At 41.7% G+C, this 17,685-nt stretch overlaps 1 protein-coding gene across 5 annotated transcripts in view; it reads left to right on the top strand.

The window, feature by feature from the left end:
* The window catches only part of KIF16B (kinesin family member 16B), a 301,049-nt gene that overhangs the window by 173,447 nt on the left and 109,917 nt on the right, over positions 1-17,685 (top strand). For all 5 annotated transcript variants that reach the window (XM_024559335.3, XM_053926360.2, XM_053926359.1 and 2 more), the window contains 2 exons: positions 88-170; positions 1,487-1,575. In XM_024559335.3, the coding sequence (XP_024415103.2) occupies positions 88-170; positions 1,487-1,575 (172 nt within the window). The remainder of the gene's footprint in view (positions 1-87; positions 171-1,486; positions 1,576-17,685) is intronic.

Raw genomic sequence — 17,685 nt, 5'->3', positions numbered from 1 at the left:
ATTTCAACTATAAAATTCTATGTTATGATGTTACCAACTGACCAGGTTGTGTACTGTAAACTCATTACTATTTTTATGTGCTCTTAGGTGCTGTGATACTCTTAGGAAGAACCAATATGTTTCGTTTCAACCATCCAAAGGAAGCTGCCAAGCTCAGGGAGAAGAGGAAGGTGAGCTGCATGCAGTTGCCAGGAGCCAGCTCTGATCTGGATGGGGCTGTGGCCAGGGGGATCTCCATCTGACCCCAAAAGTTTGATTTTCTGGAGTACAGAACCACAGAAGTTCTGTAGCCAGGATTGATTGTGGGGAGTTTGTTTCATAGCACATTATTGGCCAATGAAGTGGGAGGGTAAGCAAGTAAAGTTCAGAGTAGAAGGAGACTAGCTTCTTCTAGACCCTTCTCTCCAACTCTTTGCTCTCACAGGAGTTGGGTGTCACGGCATAAGTGGAGAGTGACTTCCACTTATGAGCATCTGTTAAGAGTTAACCCAATATCAGAATCACTTTCGTTCAAAAGTTTGCTCACTTTTTGTTTGTTTATTTGGTTGTTTCTTGGGGTGTGAAGCAGAGAGTGAGCTTAGGACAATTGGGGAAGAAGTGAGAGGGAGAGAGATCTGTCTAGGGACATTGTGCTGTCCTTAGACCGAGGAAGATAATGAAGACTGCAGCTAGCGTTTCTGTGATCCAGGCACTGCAGGGAACTCCCCCATATTTTCTACTTTATCTGTGCAGCAGCTGTGACGAGCTCCATTTCACAGGTGATGGAGATGAGAAACTAAGACAAACTTGTTCCCTAGCCACTGAGTGGGGTGTCAGGGTGATAGCCCTGACCTGCCGACCTGGATGCATTTGCCTCTGTTACCTCTGAGTTACATAGCCCCACATCTTAGCCTATTTGTAAGGACTGCCTGAGGATGCCAGTACTGTAGATGGGAAACAAGAAAGTTGAAAACCTCAGCCTTCTCCTTCGGGCCAGTGAAGCCTCTTATCTGTTCCAGCCCAGGGTTTCCCTGGAGGGTCCATTTTGATACACAGTTGCAGAAAATGTTTGCTAATAGCTTTCCATGGAAGCAAAACAGGTCAACTCTTATTTTTTGGTTTCCCTTCCCTCTCCCTGCTCCATCTCCATCACTCAGTAAGTCTACCTAAACATTGCTGATGATGGGACAGTGCTCCTGCCAGGGAATGAGGGTGACAGAGATGTCAGGACCCCTTCTCTCAACTTGAATGCAGCATGGTCAGGGAGACCAGCAGGGTGTGCAGTTGCTGGTTGGTTTTCCCAGTTCAAGCATTCTCGGTCCCTCCTGTCTTTAGCTGAGGGCTTAGGGTAGAGACTGCCCTGGATTTGCCATCCTTAGAAAGACCAGCTGGTATGCATGAGAAATGTCTGTGCTTCACTCATTCTCACTCATTGAAAGCATTGAGTGAGAATGAGTGAAGGTATCTACCTGCTAAGGTAACTGTGTTGCCCTATGTCTGCTCCTAGAGTGGCCTTCTGTCCTCCTTCAGCTTGTCCATGACTGACCTCTCGAAGTCCTGTGAGAACCTCTCCGCCGTCATGTTATACAACCCAGGGTGAGTGAGCAGCAAGCTTCTCCTGCCCTGTGATCATCACCGTTGTGATGTGTATTGGGTCAACTCCATTAAAATCACTGGATAAAAGTAACCCTTTTGCAATCAGATCAGCCATAGTAGTTTTCCAGGTTCCTTTCCAGCTCTGGCTATAGGTGTACCTAATTTTACTTACAATCACAAAATAAATAAGATTACATATTTTGATTTTTTTTTTGGCTAAACAGCATAATAAGCATTACTAAGAGATTTTGCAAGACTCACTGTTATTTCCATAACTGATATTTGAGAGTTGGGCTTTGATTACTCAGTGGGCAGTCTCTCTTTGGCTGAGGCCCTTTCTTCTCATGTTGTAAATTTATTGTAATAACAGTGACAGCTTTGATTCTTTGGGCATAGCCTAGCCCAGGAAATTATGTTCACAAATCCCAAGGACTGGGGGCCTCTGAGGACACCAACAATAGTGTTTTCAGTGAACTTCATGGCTGGGTGACCTTGGGCAAGCAACTTACCTTACTCAGGTAAGCTTGATGGTTTCATCAGTGAAATGGTAGTGGTAATGAAAATATCTTAAAACAGGGAACTGAAAGAAAGGTCTTTGGGAACCTTTCCAGTTTTGTGAGGTTCCATAAGTTTATGTTTCTATAAGAAAATATGTAAAACAATGAAGGTAAATCTAATAGCTAAATGAGATAAAACTGCCAACATCTCCTAGAGCTATCATTTATTTGGTAGTTACTGTATGCCAAGCACTGTGCTAAGCACCTCACTTCCATCTCTTAATTCTCAGGACTCTATCCCCATTTTACAGAGAAACATTTGAATGTTCATATTGCTTTGCTCGCCTGCAGTTTTGTGGTTGGTGCTCTGGTGTAAGTCTAGGTCTTTCTGATTTCTAACCCATGCTCCCACCATGGGGCTGATTCAGACCTGCAGCCTGCTCCATTGCCCATGTCCCCTGTCTCAGCACTCATCACAAACACTGGGCGCAATGGAATGCCCTCCTTCAGCTCAAGTCAGTATTCTGATTCATGGAAAGCAGGCAGGCCTATAAGGAATTTCTTTATTGCCGTAGGAGTTTAAACCTGAGAGGGGCCTTTGACCATGTCTCTAGATTTCTTACGTTACAGGTAAGCGGCAGCCCACCTTGCTAGAGTTTTAAAAAAAAGCCAGTTAGTGCAACACCGGCAGTGCGGCAGGCTCCTGGGCCTCTCTCTCTTTCCAGTCCTTCTGGAAGTAACAGCAAGCCATTGACGCCCTTGTGTCAGTTGAGGAGAGGTGTGCTTATTGAAGTAAGTCTGTCTTGAAATAAGCCATATTTTAAACGCCCCTCAGAGCAGTGTCTGCTGTTACTTTGGAAGACATGCTTTGTTGTAAGTCTTTAATTCCTTGCAGTAGTTTCAGCAACTGCCTCTTATGGTGACTGAGTTGAATTGTAACCGTGCAAACTGGGGCTTGGCCACTTGGTGCCTTGAGCTTACATGACTCAATGGTTTGTGTTAAAGGAAACAGTTTTTTATTAACAGGCTTCCAACCTTGGGGCGTGGCTGAGAGCACTCCTGCTCAGAGCCCTCCTTTCCCATGAGACCCAGAACTTCCCTTGCTCCCGAAAAGGCTATAAGCCAAAACCATGGCCAGAAATTCCCCCATTTCCTTATCTGTCCATCAGTGGTCACGAAAACAGATCTCCATCCTCCCTGGAATGTGCACTTGTGGGTTTCAGAGTTGCCATCCTCTCGCGGCAGCTCTCTCCTTCAGGATCTGGGGTGCAGTGCTCTCAGCCTCCATGGAGCAGTTCAGGAAACCATGTGCCATGTTACACTGTCCCAGATGCTGGAGCCCAGGGAGGCACATGTTCCAGTGTGGGACCCTGCTTCCGGGAGTGGACTTACATGCCCTGAGTGCCACAGTGGACACTCAGACCCACTGTGGGGTCTGAGTTCCTGGTGGGCCCTGCTTCTCCTGGTCCCACGAGCATTCCCATCCACATAGGGAGCAGGGCCAGAGGCCCAGAACGTCCAAATGCCAGAAACCCAGAGGGAGGGAGGTTACACCAAGCTCTAAAGTCCTGTACCTAGAGTCCCTATACCAAGAGAGCAACTTCTCCATATGTCCTTCAGAGATGCAGAAGTCTGCAGCTCAGCATTCCCAGTCACAGTTCAGCTCCGAACATCTCTGGCATCTGTGCTTGGCCAGGCAGGCCCCCACAGCTCCATGAGCTCTGTTGCCGTCTTCTGCAGACTGACGTCCAGGCAGACAGACCTCATGGCTGACTCACTGCAGATCTCTTTGCAGACCTCTCGGCAAGCCTCCTCTGACTGCGAGTCTGACTGACATTCTGACCTACATCCATCCTAATTTAAATGCTCGACTCAGAACTTCCTTTGTGACACTTCCTATGGTGTGTTAGTGCCTACCACAGTGTCTTTCACCCTCTTTCGGCTGCCATCTTTAGTCAGGGCAAGAGTTCCCAGTGATGCACAGGTATCCACCCCTGGCTGTGTCATGAGTCACTGCAGGTTCTCATAGTCACATACACCATTTTCCCCGGGGAGCAGCCTTCTTCCCTTCAGGAAGACACAGCTGTTAATTTGCCTTTGTTATACAATGTATCTTAAATGCTGTGCCTTCCTCTCTTTCCTGCAACCAATCCTACCTGTTGTCAAGATTGTGGGGGTGTTCCCCTATTATCAGGGGACCCATGTACTGCACCCCCATGCACTACATATAAAGTGAGAATCATTTATATGCTCACTTTGTTTAACTTTAATATATTATGCAGGTCTTCAGGTTAATTTCAGTTTACATAATATCATCCATCTGTTTGATGCTTTGGGACAATTTAATTGTGCTGGGATATGAAGAGTGCTTGCTTGGAGTCATCTTCCAGTCCAGGGCCCAGTTCCAATCCTAGAATCTAGGTGTCTTGTTTTATCATCCTTAAGGGTGGTACCTTTTACTTTGAAACCATTTGGGAATATTATGTGGCTGTTCAGAGCCTTTGAAAACCCAAAAACTGCAGTCAGCCTATCCCTCTGAGACACAGGGTCACAAACTGCGGGCCCCTGTTTCCCTTGTATTTAAAGACGGGATCTCAGTCCTTCTTTCTTCCTCTTAACCCAGGAGAATATGTAGTCCTCTGAAAAGCAATGCTACTTTTTGTTGTCATTTGCTGTTTTTATGTAAAAATAGTTTTCCTCAGTGTTCATAAAATATAGGTCAGAGTGCACTTATGTTCATCCTCAGAACTTTGCAGTGACTTCCCAAGATCTAAAAAATACAATTCCAGCCCTTTGCCATGTCACTGGGCTCTCCTCCAGCTGTGCCCTTCTCGGCACATCGCTCCCTGTGTCTGGTGCTGTGCTCATCGCTGAGACTCACCAGGAATAGCCATGCCTTTGGGGCTCATCCTCTGCTAGTTTCAGAGCCCGAAATACATTTTAAGATGCACCCACTTGTCCTTAAAGCTTAGTGTAAACCACCTCCCCTCTGAAAGCTATTTCCATTTTTTATTATCTCCCAATTTAAAGATGTGTCCCTTCCTCAGGGCACATTGCTGCATTTCTGTCATCTTTATTTTGTTCTTTGTAATGGACACTCATCTATTTTTTAAAATTTGTTTATTGATTTATTTTTGCTCTGTCTTCATTTTTAGGCCAAGCCTATTTATTTATTTATTTATTTATTTATTTATTTTTAATTAAACTTTTTTTTTATTGTTGTTCAATTACAGTTGTCTGCATTTTCTCCCCACCCCTCCACCCTACCCCAGCCAAACCCACCTCCCTCCCCTGCCTCCACCCTCCCCCTTGGTTTTGTCCATGTGGACACTCATCTATTAATCAACAAGTTCTTTCATAGCACCTCCTGTGAAGCAGGCAGGTTCTAGCACTGGGGCACTGTTGCCAGCAAAACCACAAAGGTGAGTTTACACTAGCTGGAGGAGAGAAGCAATTACAGGTAATTTACACATAAATACAGAAAGTGATGAAATTAACATAAAATAAGTGGGGCAGTATTTGATGGAATGATTAGGGAAGGCTTCCCCATGGTGGGGATATTTAATCTAAGACTTGAGTGTAGAGAAGATGACACTCCAGCAACAGGAAGGCCTAGAGAGGATAGAATTTCAGGCAGAGGACAAAGCAAGCACAATGGCTTCAAAATCAGAAGCGGAAAGAGGGCCAGAGTAGGGGAATAGTAAGCACAAAGAAGAGTGGTTGAGGGTGAGTCTAGACAGCTAGGGCAGGGCCTGGTGGGCCACTGGAAAGAGTTGCCTCTTGTAAGAGTGCTGGGGAAGCATCTGAGGTCCTTAAGAAGAAAAGTAACTTGAAGATGTGCATACTAGAGGTAGGGTGAATGTCATTTGGAGAAAGTGGCATAGACGCAAGATACCATTTAGATAGCGATATCCTTAGTCCAAGAGTGCCTTGGATCTGGGGGGTAGCCATAGACAGGGAGTATCATGGAATCAAGAGTGATGTCCAGGTTTTGGGTTTAAACAACTTAGTATGTGGTGTGTCCATATCTGCGATGTGGAGCACAGGGAGGACCAGCTTGGGCTGGCATCTGGGTAAGAGTTTGGCTTATGTGTCTTTCCTGTTAGATTGGAAGCTTTTCAAGTTTAAAGGCTTGACTTATTAATTTATGTATCTTAAAGTATCATTCATTAAATATGCCTAGTAAATGTTTAGTAAACAGGTTAAGAATGAAATTTTAATGAGATACGTGGGTCTTTTTTGGAAAGTTTTTTTACTAATTTATTTGAGTATCAATATTCCAAATATTGGAAAATGGCATCTTGTGCAAAGGAATGCATTTTTGTGGCATGGGTCAATTCCCAAATTATGCTGCAGTTTTTGAATAATTCCAAGGTCATGTTCAGAATCCTCAAGCAAAAGAGAGGAAGTGGGCCTCATGACAAAATGAGAAATTAGACCAAGGCAGTCAGAGAATTCAAGTGAGAAACAGTCCCTTTTAGTTTGCATTACAGTTGGCTAAGGAGATGGTTCTAGAGGCATTTGATGATACCATTATGCCTCCTGTTCACCTGGCTTCCGTTAACAGACATATTTTGTCTCTGCCACCCCTGCAATACTCATTTGTAAAAATTCAGATGAAAATTACTTTATACTTCATCTCCCTGACATCACACTCCCATCAACTTGCCACCTGCTGCAGAGAATGATAGCCCATGAATTAAAACATAATTGGAGAAAAATTTCCTACTCTGATTTATAGGAAGCAGACACCTTGCGAAGTTGACTGCCTCAGCAACCTGGCAGATGGAAGCAGAAAGAAAGCTGTAGCGATGCTCTTTATACCTTTTTTGATGTTACAGGTGTAAATACCCTCGGCCTCAATTAAGCATCATGCAATAAAACTGAGAGAACATTGAGAGAACTATGGACCCTGACTAAATACTTGATATTTAAATCTGGATAATAAGCTGCTTAGACACAAGAGCATGTTAGTTTCTCAAGATGGAAAACTTGGACTGCGATGCTTTAACAGTCCAGAGCACATTTTTAGTCTTCTGTGTGTGGAGCATCCGTGAGTGTCAAGTGCACTGTTCTCTGCCTAGGAAAACTGACATGCACATGAACCCATTTAGAGTGAAGGCAAGGCCATCTGAGACTCTGCACAGAGCTGTGTGGGAAGCAGCTCTTCCCCCCCGGGAGGTCCAGGGGGGAAGGGAATGGTGGCATTTGTGCCTGGGAAAGGATTCTCTTCCTGTAGCCATGTCTTGTAAAGTGCTGAGTAACAAAACCAGGGACTTCTAGAAAGAATTTTTCTTGGCAATGAGATCACATCCTGTGGGCACCATGGACTCATGATCTCATAAACCCAATTCACAGGAACCCACTTGTCCTCAAACCTTAGGGAAGCCAGGCATTTTTCCTGTCCTAACATCTTCACCTGTTTCCTCCTTCTCGGCTCACTCGCAGTGCTGTAGCAACACAGTGAATAGTAAATAGCCAGAGTCCCTGTCAGGAGAAGGGTGCTCTGGAGGGGATTGTAGGGATTATAAGGAACTTTCCTCTTGGAAGCCTGTGGTCTAGAACTTTCTTTTCTGCAGTTACAACATGAAGATTTTAGAAGTCTATAATAATGATAAAGCAGAGAAGAATACTAACCAAAGAATTGTTCCTGGTCACCCACCCTTGAGGAGCCCCAACTTAATTCCACTGTGCTTGAAAATGCTATGCAAGATTCACAGATAAACTGGATTCTGGGCGCTGCGGGATTTGCAAGGAGGACCAGCAGGCTGAAGAGGAGATAGTCTGGGGGAGGAATCTTTTATGAGCAAGCAGGATGAGTGCTAGACGGAGAGAGTCGTGCTGAGGGTTGGGAAGAAATAAGAGGAATTTGCACATTAAGGCCTGGCTTGTGAGCACACTGTAAGCCAAGCATGGATGTCTATAGTTCGCTTTTGATAAACAGACAGAGCTGTTCTTTGGGGACATACACTTTGGAGTTTGGGCAGGATGGGTTAGAAGAGAGAGATTTCAGGTCAGGTTCCATAGGTACCTTTTTGCTACATGTATATGTTACAGTTTTTAGAAGTTTCAGTTAGCATGTTCAGAATTTGTGATTATGATTAAATGTATGGCCACAAATACAACAGAGAATTATTTTCTGTGTACTCATAACTTATTTTACTTTTTAAAAATGTGTGGTATAAAAATGTACGAACATAACTATTTTTTAAAAGCAAAGGAGATTTATTAAAATAAAATAAATACGTTATTATAAAAAAGAATAAAGGTGGAAATTTAAAAGATTTAAAATTAAAAAGTTTTATTTCATTTATGTTTTCTCTTTTTCTTTTTTTATTGTCGTTCAAGTATAGTTGTCTCCATTTTCCTACCACTGCTTCCCCCCACCCCACCCACCTCCAACTCCCACCCTCAATCCTACCCCCCTTGGGTTTTGTCCATGGTTCCTTTATACATGTTCCTTGACTACCCTTCCTCAACATAACTGTTTTTAGATATATAGTTTAGTAGTGTTAAGTGCATTCACATTGTTGTGCAACTAATCTTCTCCAGAGCTCTTTTCACCTTATAAAACTGAAACTCTATACCTGTCAAACACTAACTTCCTTCACCTGATCCCTGGCCATCCCCATTACACTTTGTATCTTAGGAATTTGACTACTTTAGGTACCCCATGTAGATGTAAAACTAGACAGTATTTGTCTCTTTGTGACCAGCTTGTTTTACCCAGCATAATGTCCTCAAAGTTCATGCATGTGGTAGCGTATATCAAAACTTCTCCTCTCCTTTATTAAGGCAGGGTAATATTTCATTGTATGTCTATACCAAACCTTGTTTATCCGTTCATCTGTCAATGGATACTTGGGTTGCTTCTATCTACCACTTGGCTGTTGTGAATAATGCTGCTATGAACATAGGTGTACAAATAATGTTTGGGTCCCTGGTTTCAATTTTTTGAGTGTATACTCAGAAGTGGAATTGTTGGATCATTTGGTAATTGTGTTTTTAATTTTTTTAGAAACTGCCATAGTGTTTTCCCTAGCAGCTATACCATTTGACGTTCCCACCAACAGTGAACACGGGTTCCAATTTTTCTATATCCTAGCCAACTCTTGTTTTGTGTTACTTTTTTTAAAATGATAGTAGCCGTCCTAATGGGTTTGAGGTGATACCTCATTGTGCTTCATCTTCACTTTTTTTTTTCCATTTTCTCATGAATGTCCAATCGAGAAAATAGTGTTTGGAAATATAGAAAGAAAAAAAGAAAGAAAGAAAGAGAGGGAGGAAGGGAGGAAGGAAATAAATATCAAAATTTAGTTTCCCTAATAAATGTGGTAAACAAATAGCATAAATCTAACATGGATCAGTTGCGTAATGACCTCTCTCAAGCCCTGCCAAGTTCATTTAAACCAGCTCATTCACATGTATCTCAAAATTTAATTGATGGTAGGAACCCAAGAACTGTTTCTAGCCAAGGAGAGTCATGGTCATCTTTGCACTGAGGGGATCACTCTGGTGACTGAGTAACACGGGCCCTGAGGAAACAACAGGAAAGGCTTGAACTGAAGCAGCAGTTGAAGGAACCTAGAAGATGGCAGTGCTCAGAACAGGTGTTCTATTCTTTGGCTTAAATAATTGGTTGAGGGTTGCATACTACTCAGCTGAGACACACGTATAGGGGAAGAAAGAGCAGGTTGTCAAGAGGCACAGAACATAGTGAGTACAACCTTAAAAAACCTGGCTCCAGGTGAACCGTCTCTGGTATGGGACTGTGTGTTTGAGAACTCTTGTCAGCCACCACAGGCCCTGTGGAAAAGGCTGGGGCCTGTGTGGCCTGTCAACAGGATACAGGTGGTTCCCCATTTAATCAAATAGATGTTCACAAGTTCTATCACTTTTTCCTCATCCATTCGCTGTGGCTGAGGGCCCATCTTTGTCCAGCCCTGTGCTGGGGCTCCACCGAATGAGACATACAGGGCCTGAGTCAGCTCAGAGCAGGATTTAGTTTACAGGGAAGACATTTGTAAGGCTTCTCAGAAATCAGGATGCCAGTAGCATTGTTATTCTATTACAGTTGTCCCAATTTTTTCCCCTTTGCCCTCTTCTGCCCATCCTACCCCCAAGCTCCTCATCAATTCCCACCCTGTTGTCCATGTCCCTGGGTCATTCATGCATGTTCTTTGACTAGTCCCTTCCCCTTTTTTCCACCATTATCCCCCTCTCCCCACCTCTCTGCTCACTGTCAGTCTGTTCCATGTTTCCATGCCTCTGGTTCTATTACATGGAACATTGTCTTAGCACATGACAAACTTCGTTTACTCTGGGGTGTCTTTAACGTAAGGAAAGCTGCATCTCTTTGTAGTTAGTCCTCTGACAGAGCACCCACTGTCCATCCATCCTGTGATCAGCAGGTGGTTAGCTCTGGTGAAAAGTGTAGGGCGTGGTGTCCCTTAACCCGTATCTTCCATGTCACCTCTCTAGGACCAGTTGTAACAAACAGGAATTAAAAAACAATTGATGAGGCACCTCCTACTCAGACTTGTTTCAGAGCTTTCTGCTGCTGCTTTTAATATTCTCCCCTATCAGGCAACTAGCTTTTAGCCTTCTTAATTATTGCAAAGTATTTGTTTAATGCAAAGTATTTGTTTAATAAATGGTAGCAGTACCTTTCTTGTTTTTAAAAAATTAAACCCTTATGACCACTTTTCTCTAAAGATACTGGATTCTTCTTGAATTTCAACAGCTGCTTTCCTTTCTTGCCCTAGGTTCCTAAGCACCAGCCTGCTTTCCAGTCTTTTTTTTTTTTACCTTAACATTTCCTTTATTTTTAAAAATTATTTTATTGTCGTTCAGTTACAGTTGTCTGTATTTTCTCCCCGCCCCTCCCCCCTCCCCATGCAGTCTTTTAATAGAAAATCACTGCCCACCCTATCCCTTGGGAATTTTTTTTCTCCTCACATTGGCTCTCCATAGGGACTCTTCTCCTCCCAGCTCTCCCCCTGTTGCTGTCCCCATTCCCCTTCGCCTCAAAGTAAATCCGTAGGTCCTTTTTACTCTGAGCACTTTGCTGTGTATTACTCTGGAAGAACATGCAAGAAAGGTTTTTTTCTTTAAATGTCCAATGTGCTGCACAGCAAAGGAAATTTTCAACAAAATGAAAAGGCAGCCTGTGGGATGGGACAGAATATTTGCAAATAATTTACTAGAAAAGGGGGTTAATATCCAAAATTTATAAAGAACTCAAAGCCAATATAAAAAAAAAAACTCTTTTGAAAAATGGGCAGAGGATCTGAATAGACATTTTTCTAAAGAAGGCATACAAATGGCCAATACACACACAAAAAGATTCTCAATATTACTATTCAGCAGGAAAATACAAATCAAAACCTCAATGAGATGTCACCTTACACCTGCTAGAATGCCTGGCATCAAAAGGACAAGAAATCACAAGTGTTGACGAGAATGTGGAGGAAAGGGAAGCCTCATGTACTGTTGGTGGGAATGTAGACTGGTGCAGCCACTATAGAAAAGAGTGTGGAGTTTCCTCAAAAAATTAAAAATGGAACCCATACGATCTAATAGTTCCACTTCTGGATATTTATCTGAAGGAAACAAAAGATAATATGCACTCCCGTGTTCATTGCAGGAATATCTACAATAGCCAAGATGTCTTGCGCCAGAAGGTGGAGCTCATCACACCTCCTTAGCTTCTTGGTAACCCCTTCTCTTCCCAGCATCCGGTTTGGCCCCTCAGTACCTAAGGGATGACTTTCACACTCCAACACACTCATCCATGATTTTGTTCTCCAGCATGGTCTCCTGTCACTTTCTACCTTGAACTTTGTGCTTGGGTTTATATGGACGAAACAGATCATTCACACCCCTCTCCAGGTCAAGGCTATGTATGAAACCAACCTTGTAATACCGTCTATAAAACCTACCCACTCATCTTCCCTGGGCCAATCCTCTTTATCTTTTAAGCTAAGTATAGGAATTGTCTCCTCAGGAGGTGTCATGTGCATTTCCATTTTGAGATAAAGGTTTTGTCTTTATTCTCTGGTTGGCATTTTTTGCATACCCTTACTATATGGTTTTCAAAATTCATTTAACTGATGCTTATGCCTGCTTTCCCAGCAGGCTTCCTGTGAGTAGGAACCATTCCTTCCTGTCTTTGAGTCTCAGAGGCTTGCACGCAGTGGGTGCAGTGAGCTATGGGGTGTGGTGTGGCCAGCAGATGTGCCCTTAGAACACAGGATGTCAGCTCATAGGTCTGCAGGTGCCTTGCGCTTCACAGGGGTCCTGTGCACTTTTAGTATCCCCAGGTTGGCTGCTCCCTATCTTTTTCAGTTTCTCACTCACACAGATGTAGTTTATACATGTTCTGTGGCTTTCTTAACTATTGGGAATTAAAAAGTATATCTTTTTGTTTCTTTGGTATTGTATACACCCAAGCATGTTTTTGCAATAGACTAAAAATTTACTGTACTCAGTTCCTCCTAGAGAAAAACTCTTAAACAATTATGTCTCCCTTACAAAATAATGTATCCAGTAAGACCCAATGTTCAAAGCAACTGTTTTTTTTGTCTTTGTTTAGCAGGCAACCTACTAAATCTCAAAAGAGCAATTTAAAAAAAAAAGGAAAAGAAAAAAGCATGCTCTGAATTATAGTAGGAGTTGGAGTTTTTAAAAGTGAAACCCATGTTACCCAAGAACATTTTATCAGCCCATCTGGGCACATAAATTTGGGTGTTTCGTTTCTAACATAGTTTTGGAACTCACTCCTGGTCTACATCCCAAGCTCCCTGGAAACTGGGATTTGTACACACACATGTGTGTGGTACTTGGTGCCAGAAAATTTTTGGATGAGACAATGCAGCCTGGTGACTTCTTTGAGAGTTAGCTTCACTTTGGAGAAGAGCCCAGGCAGGGTCTTTGCCAGAAAATAATTTTGCTGCAGGGGAAACATTCCTCCTCAATCAGCTGAGTGTCTTTGAGAAGAAACCAGGCCCGCCGCTTGGGCCTCTTCTGTCTTGCTCTGAGACTGCAAACAGGTAGCTCATTTGGCAGTATGTGGAAGCTTTCACAGCTTCTTGAAAGTGTTCTAAGCAAATCTACAATCCAAGTTCATTTCAGTCTTGCAAATAAAGGAAGGCATTTTCACTTGTGCACTATTTTCCTTTTAAATACTAAGCAGTGACAAGCTCATTTAAATGGATGTATCTGAATAATTAAATTCTGAAGAGGAGGAACACCCAGGTTTCAAATTCAGTTGGACCAAAATCATCTCAAAAGTGAAAAGTCAGACCCGTATTCGGTAAGGCATGCAAGCAGCGTCTTGGAGTGTAATAGTCTGAGATGGTGTTTGGTCAGCCAGCACAGACCTCAGTGCTTATAGATGGCCCCTTAACTCTGAAGATGGTCTGAATTCATCAGCCATCAGGGGATGAAGACAAAGGAGGGATAATTACATTTAACCTAACTTTTTATTTTAATGTGTTCATTATGGAAAACTTTAGAAATCACAAACAAAAAAGAAGAAATTACTGCAAAGTTAAACATGTATATTCTAGTCTGTACCTCTGTCTATTACATCTCTCTTAGACTTTCTCTGTCTGCATATGCAAACACACACAGGGTAGGACAAAAGTAGGCATGTGGTTTTGGTGAGTACATGAAACAGAGTTCACTATTGTTTATTAATTACTGTATTATCTTTTACCTACATCCCCCCCCATAGTGCACACACACATATGCACATATACACATGTCCAGAAGGATAGCCATATAATATGAAAAACAGAGACACTTATTGAAGAAGATACAAGAAACATTGTACATAGGACAATGACACCTCAGTCCCCTTCAAATTAGGTACCTTGGGACCTCACACAGTTCTCCTGATCACCATCAGCTGCCTCATTGTATTTTTCTAAATTTCATTGATGGTCTGAAATCTCTTCCCTTTCAAAGGTGATTTTAGTTTTGGGAAAAGCCAGAAGTTGCAGGGCTCCAGACTGGGCTTTAGGGGTGCTGAGTTACCTGGGTGATTTGATGTTTCACCAAAAAACTCTGCATGAGAATTGATGCATGAGCTTACGTTTTGTTGTGATGAAGCTGCCTATCACCAGTTGCCTATAGCTGCAGTGTTCTGAATCATCCGAATAGTTTCTGTGAAGGAATGTCGAAGTATAATGCAAAATTTGATGCAGATTTGTTGCTCTACTCACTCAGTTGTTTTGAATGTGACAGCCACACAGTACACATGTTCATTCATTGGCGTCTACCACTCCCACTGACTAATACAGTGAAGTCATCATTGTTCATGCATGCACATTCCAGTCCACTGTCCTTGGCTGCCAGGCTGCATGGATGTCACAGAAACTGTTCTTGTATTAGCAATGGCTGCGCTTTTTCCAGACAGACCTCGTGTGTCTGTGTTGTGTGTGTGTGTTTGTGTTTATGAGTTCTTCCATGAAAATGGGTTCAAACTGGACTTGTAAGAGTTTTCCACACTGAGAGATCTTTTTCTTTCATATATATTTTCCTACATCATTTTGATAACCATGTGTAGTACATTATATGAATATTCCGTATCTTATTTAACTTATCTTGTATTGTTAGGTATTGTGTTATCTAGTTTTGAGCTATCGCAAGCAGTTGAGGTGAACATATAGCTATATCTTTGTTTACTCATGATTACTTCCACTGGGGAGAAAAATAAAGTGGAAATGGAATTACTAGGCTAGAAGGTACATATAGTTTTAAGGCTGTCTTGATAATTTTTACAAATTGTTCTATAGGGTGGCTATACATATCACCACCAGTTCCCATTGATAACGTATGAGACTTTCTATCTGCTTGCAAACTGGAAATAAGTCTTCTTGAAGTATAGACAGTGTCAATAGAAGTATACCCTCCTGTTGCAGCTCTGAGCTCTGTTTGCAGGAACTAGAGACCAGGGAATCTTGTTTTCACTGGCTTTCTCTAGAACTGTGTCCTGGGCGTCCTGATCACCACCAATTTCATTAAAAGACCTTGTTTGTCCTGTGCTGAGCTACATGCCTTACTAGAATGCTGCATGTTGGTAGCTTCAGCCTTCCTGGTCCTTTCAGATTAAAGGTAGGGATGGAATGTCAGAATATAAAGCTGGAAGGAACTAAGGCCCAAATCACAACTGTCAATAATTATATGTAAAAAAAGTTTTATTTTCCTTTTTGTCTTCCACCCCTTCTCTATTTCTTCCTTATGCTCTCCCTTTCCATTTCTCCTCACCCCCTTCTCTCCCTTCCTTCCTTCAGCTGAAAGGATGAATATTTCACATTATGGAGAATGTAAAAAGACATCAATAACAGGGTTACATCCTCTGTTGTATTGAGTCTTAGCTTCATTATAGATGACTATAAGCTTCCAGAGAACAGGCACAGAATCTAATTTGTTATTTACTCAGTGTCCAGCTTCATACCTGGAACTTGATAGACATCTAATAATTGTGATCTAACTGAATTCAGTTTACCCTTTTGATTCATACTAACATAGAAAGGGTTTCAGAAACAGAGTCTGGTCATAGCTGGTGATACTCTTCATAAGATTTTGCACTTTTGGATGAGGTCATGGTCTTGACTGTATGTCTTGGGAGGAGTGGTCACATTGTCTATAAATGTAGTGTCCTGTTAGGTTTACGTTCTCTCCTCCTCTCTCTCACTTTTGCTACTTTATAAATTGTTTTATCCTTTTTTATTTTTTCTTGGTGGCCTTGAACATGAAGGTTTTACACACACACACACACACACACATGACTGGCAATATTTATGTTGCTGGTGATTTGGTAGTTAGCCTGTGTTTTAATTAATGGTTGTTTACTGTGTTTATCACTGCTGGCTTATTTTATTGGGTCTTACTATTTTTTAAAAGTTTGCTTTGCTGCAAGGCTGATTTCTTCTCCAGCTTTTTGTCCCAGTTGTCTTGCTTTTTTACGAACCATTTACTAACTTTACAGTTGCTGTAGAGTGCCTTAAATAGCTTGTTAAGATGCACAGTCATAGGGAACTTGCGATGAAAGCAACTGAAAGAAGTGGGTTTCTTCCTTCTATTATCAGAAATTAATGTTAATTACTGACATTGCTTTTTTCTTTTTTTGTCCTTGAAAATTATTTCACTATGAGCCATTTAAAATAATGAGCTCCCTGTGTTTTCTGTTTTCAAAGTAGAAAGAAAGATGAGCTGTAGAATTCAAGGAATAATTTTTTTATTCTATCACTTTAGATTTGTATTGTGCTTCACTCATTTTATAATTGCACAGTCTCAAGATGAATTGTAAAGGTCAACTGAGGAAATGAGACTTTTCCTAGTGAAATGATGAATGGTAGTTATTGGCACGGTAGTTATAGTTAGCAGCTTTCCTTTGAGTCCTACATGACAGCACAATTTTCCTTTCAAGTAACATATTGTATTAACTTGATTACATGCCACAGGCCCTCTATACTTTAACTCATTTGATTAGAGCTTGTTGCTGATTCAGTCACGGGTTCCAGTTTACCTCTCCATTCTTGCTCTCAGGTCTTTGAACACACTGCTTCCTTCCCCTGGAACACTCATCCAGGTGTGTACCAGCACATCACATGCCTGAATCCTTCATAGTCTCTGAAATCTCAGTTCAAATCTCACTTCCTCGTAGAGGCCCTACTAACCCCAATCCAAATTTCATCTCCTTGGCTATTCATTCATAGCATCCTCTATTTTTCCTTGGTAGCCCTTTAAATAGTTGGTAGTTGCATCTGTTGGCACAACTGTTTGTCAACTCCAGGTCTGTATATTTTGTGGTGAACTGAAAGGGTCTGACCTCCTTTATTCTTTTTTTTAAAAGATTTTATTCATTTCTTTTTAGAGAGAGAGGAAAGGAGGGAGAAAGAAAGGGAAAGAAATATCGATGTACAAGAGAGATATATCAATCGGTTGCCTCTCACACCCTCCCAACTGGGGATCTGGCCTGCAACCCAAGCATGTGCTCTGACTAGGAATTGAACTGGCGATCTTTTAGTGTGCAGGCTGGTGCTCAATCCATTGAGCCACACCAGCCAGGGTGGGTCTGATTTTCTTAATAGTGTATCCCCACTTCTAAGTAGGTGGTTTGAAAAATAATTGTTGAGTGTGTGTGTGTGTAAATTAATGTGCGCTGATGAGGTACTTCCAGCCACTTCTTTTATCACAGACCAAAATTGTAACCTTGAATAGCTATGTTCCATGTCAGTGACATCAGATGTTTTGTCACCATTAACAATCCCCATACCTGGTGATCTTCTAAAAGTTAATCATCATCGTTGTTGAAAATAAATGGAAATGAACCAGAGATTCGTAGAAGTGAAAAGGAAGTGAAATGGTTGCTATAATCACAGTAGATTGAGAACAATTTTGAAACAGGTAGTTTGCCTCATTATAAATTTAAATGCTTATTGCAAAAAAATAAAACATTCAGGAATGAATAAAGTAATCACAAGTATTCATAGTCCTTCCACCAAGAAATAATTATTTGTTTATATTTGTAATATTTACTTATATTTTATAGTATATATTTAATTGTACATCATATATTGTCATTATGCATTATAAAGAGTAT

This window comes from Desmodus rotundus, chromosome 6 (genome assembly GCF_022682495.2).
Source record: "Desmodus rotundus isolate HL8 chromosome 6, HLdesRot8A.1, whole genome shotgun sequence".
Classification (NCBI taxonomy): Eukaryota; Metazoa; Chordata; class Mammalia; order Chiroptera; family Phyllostomidae; genus Desmodus; species Desmodus rotundus.
The sequence above is the reverse complement of the archived record's forward strand: the minus strand, read 5'-3'. Positions and strand labels throughout refer to the sequence as shown.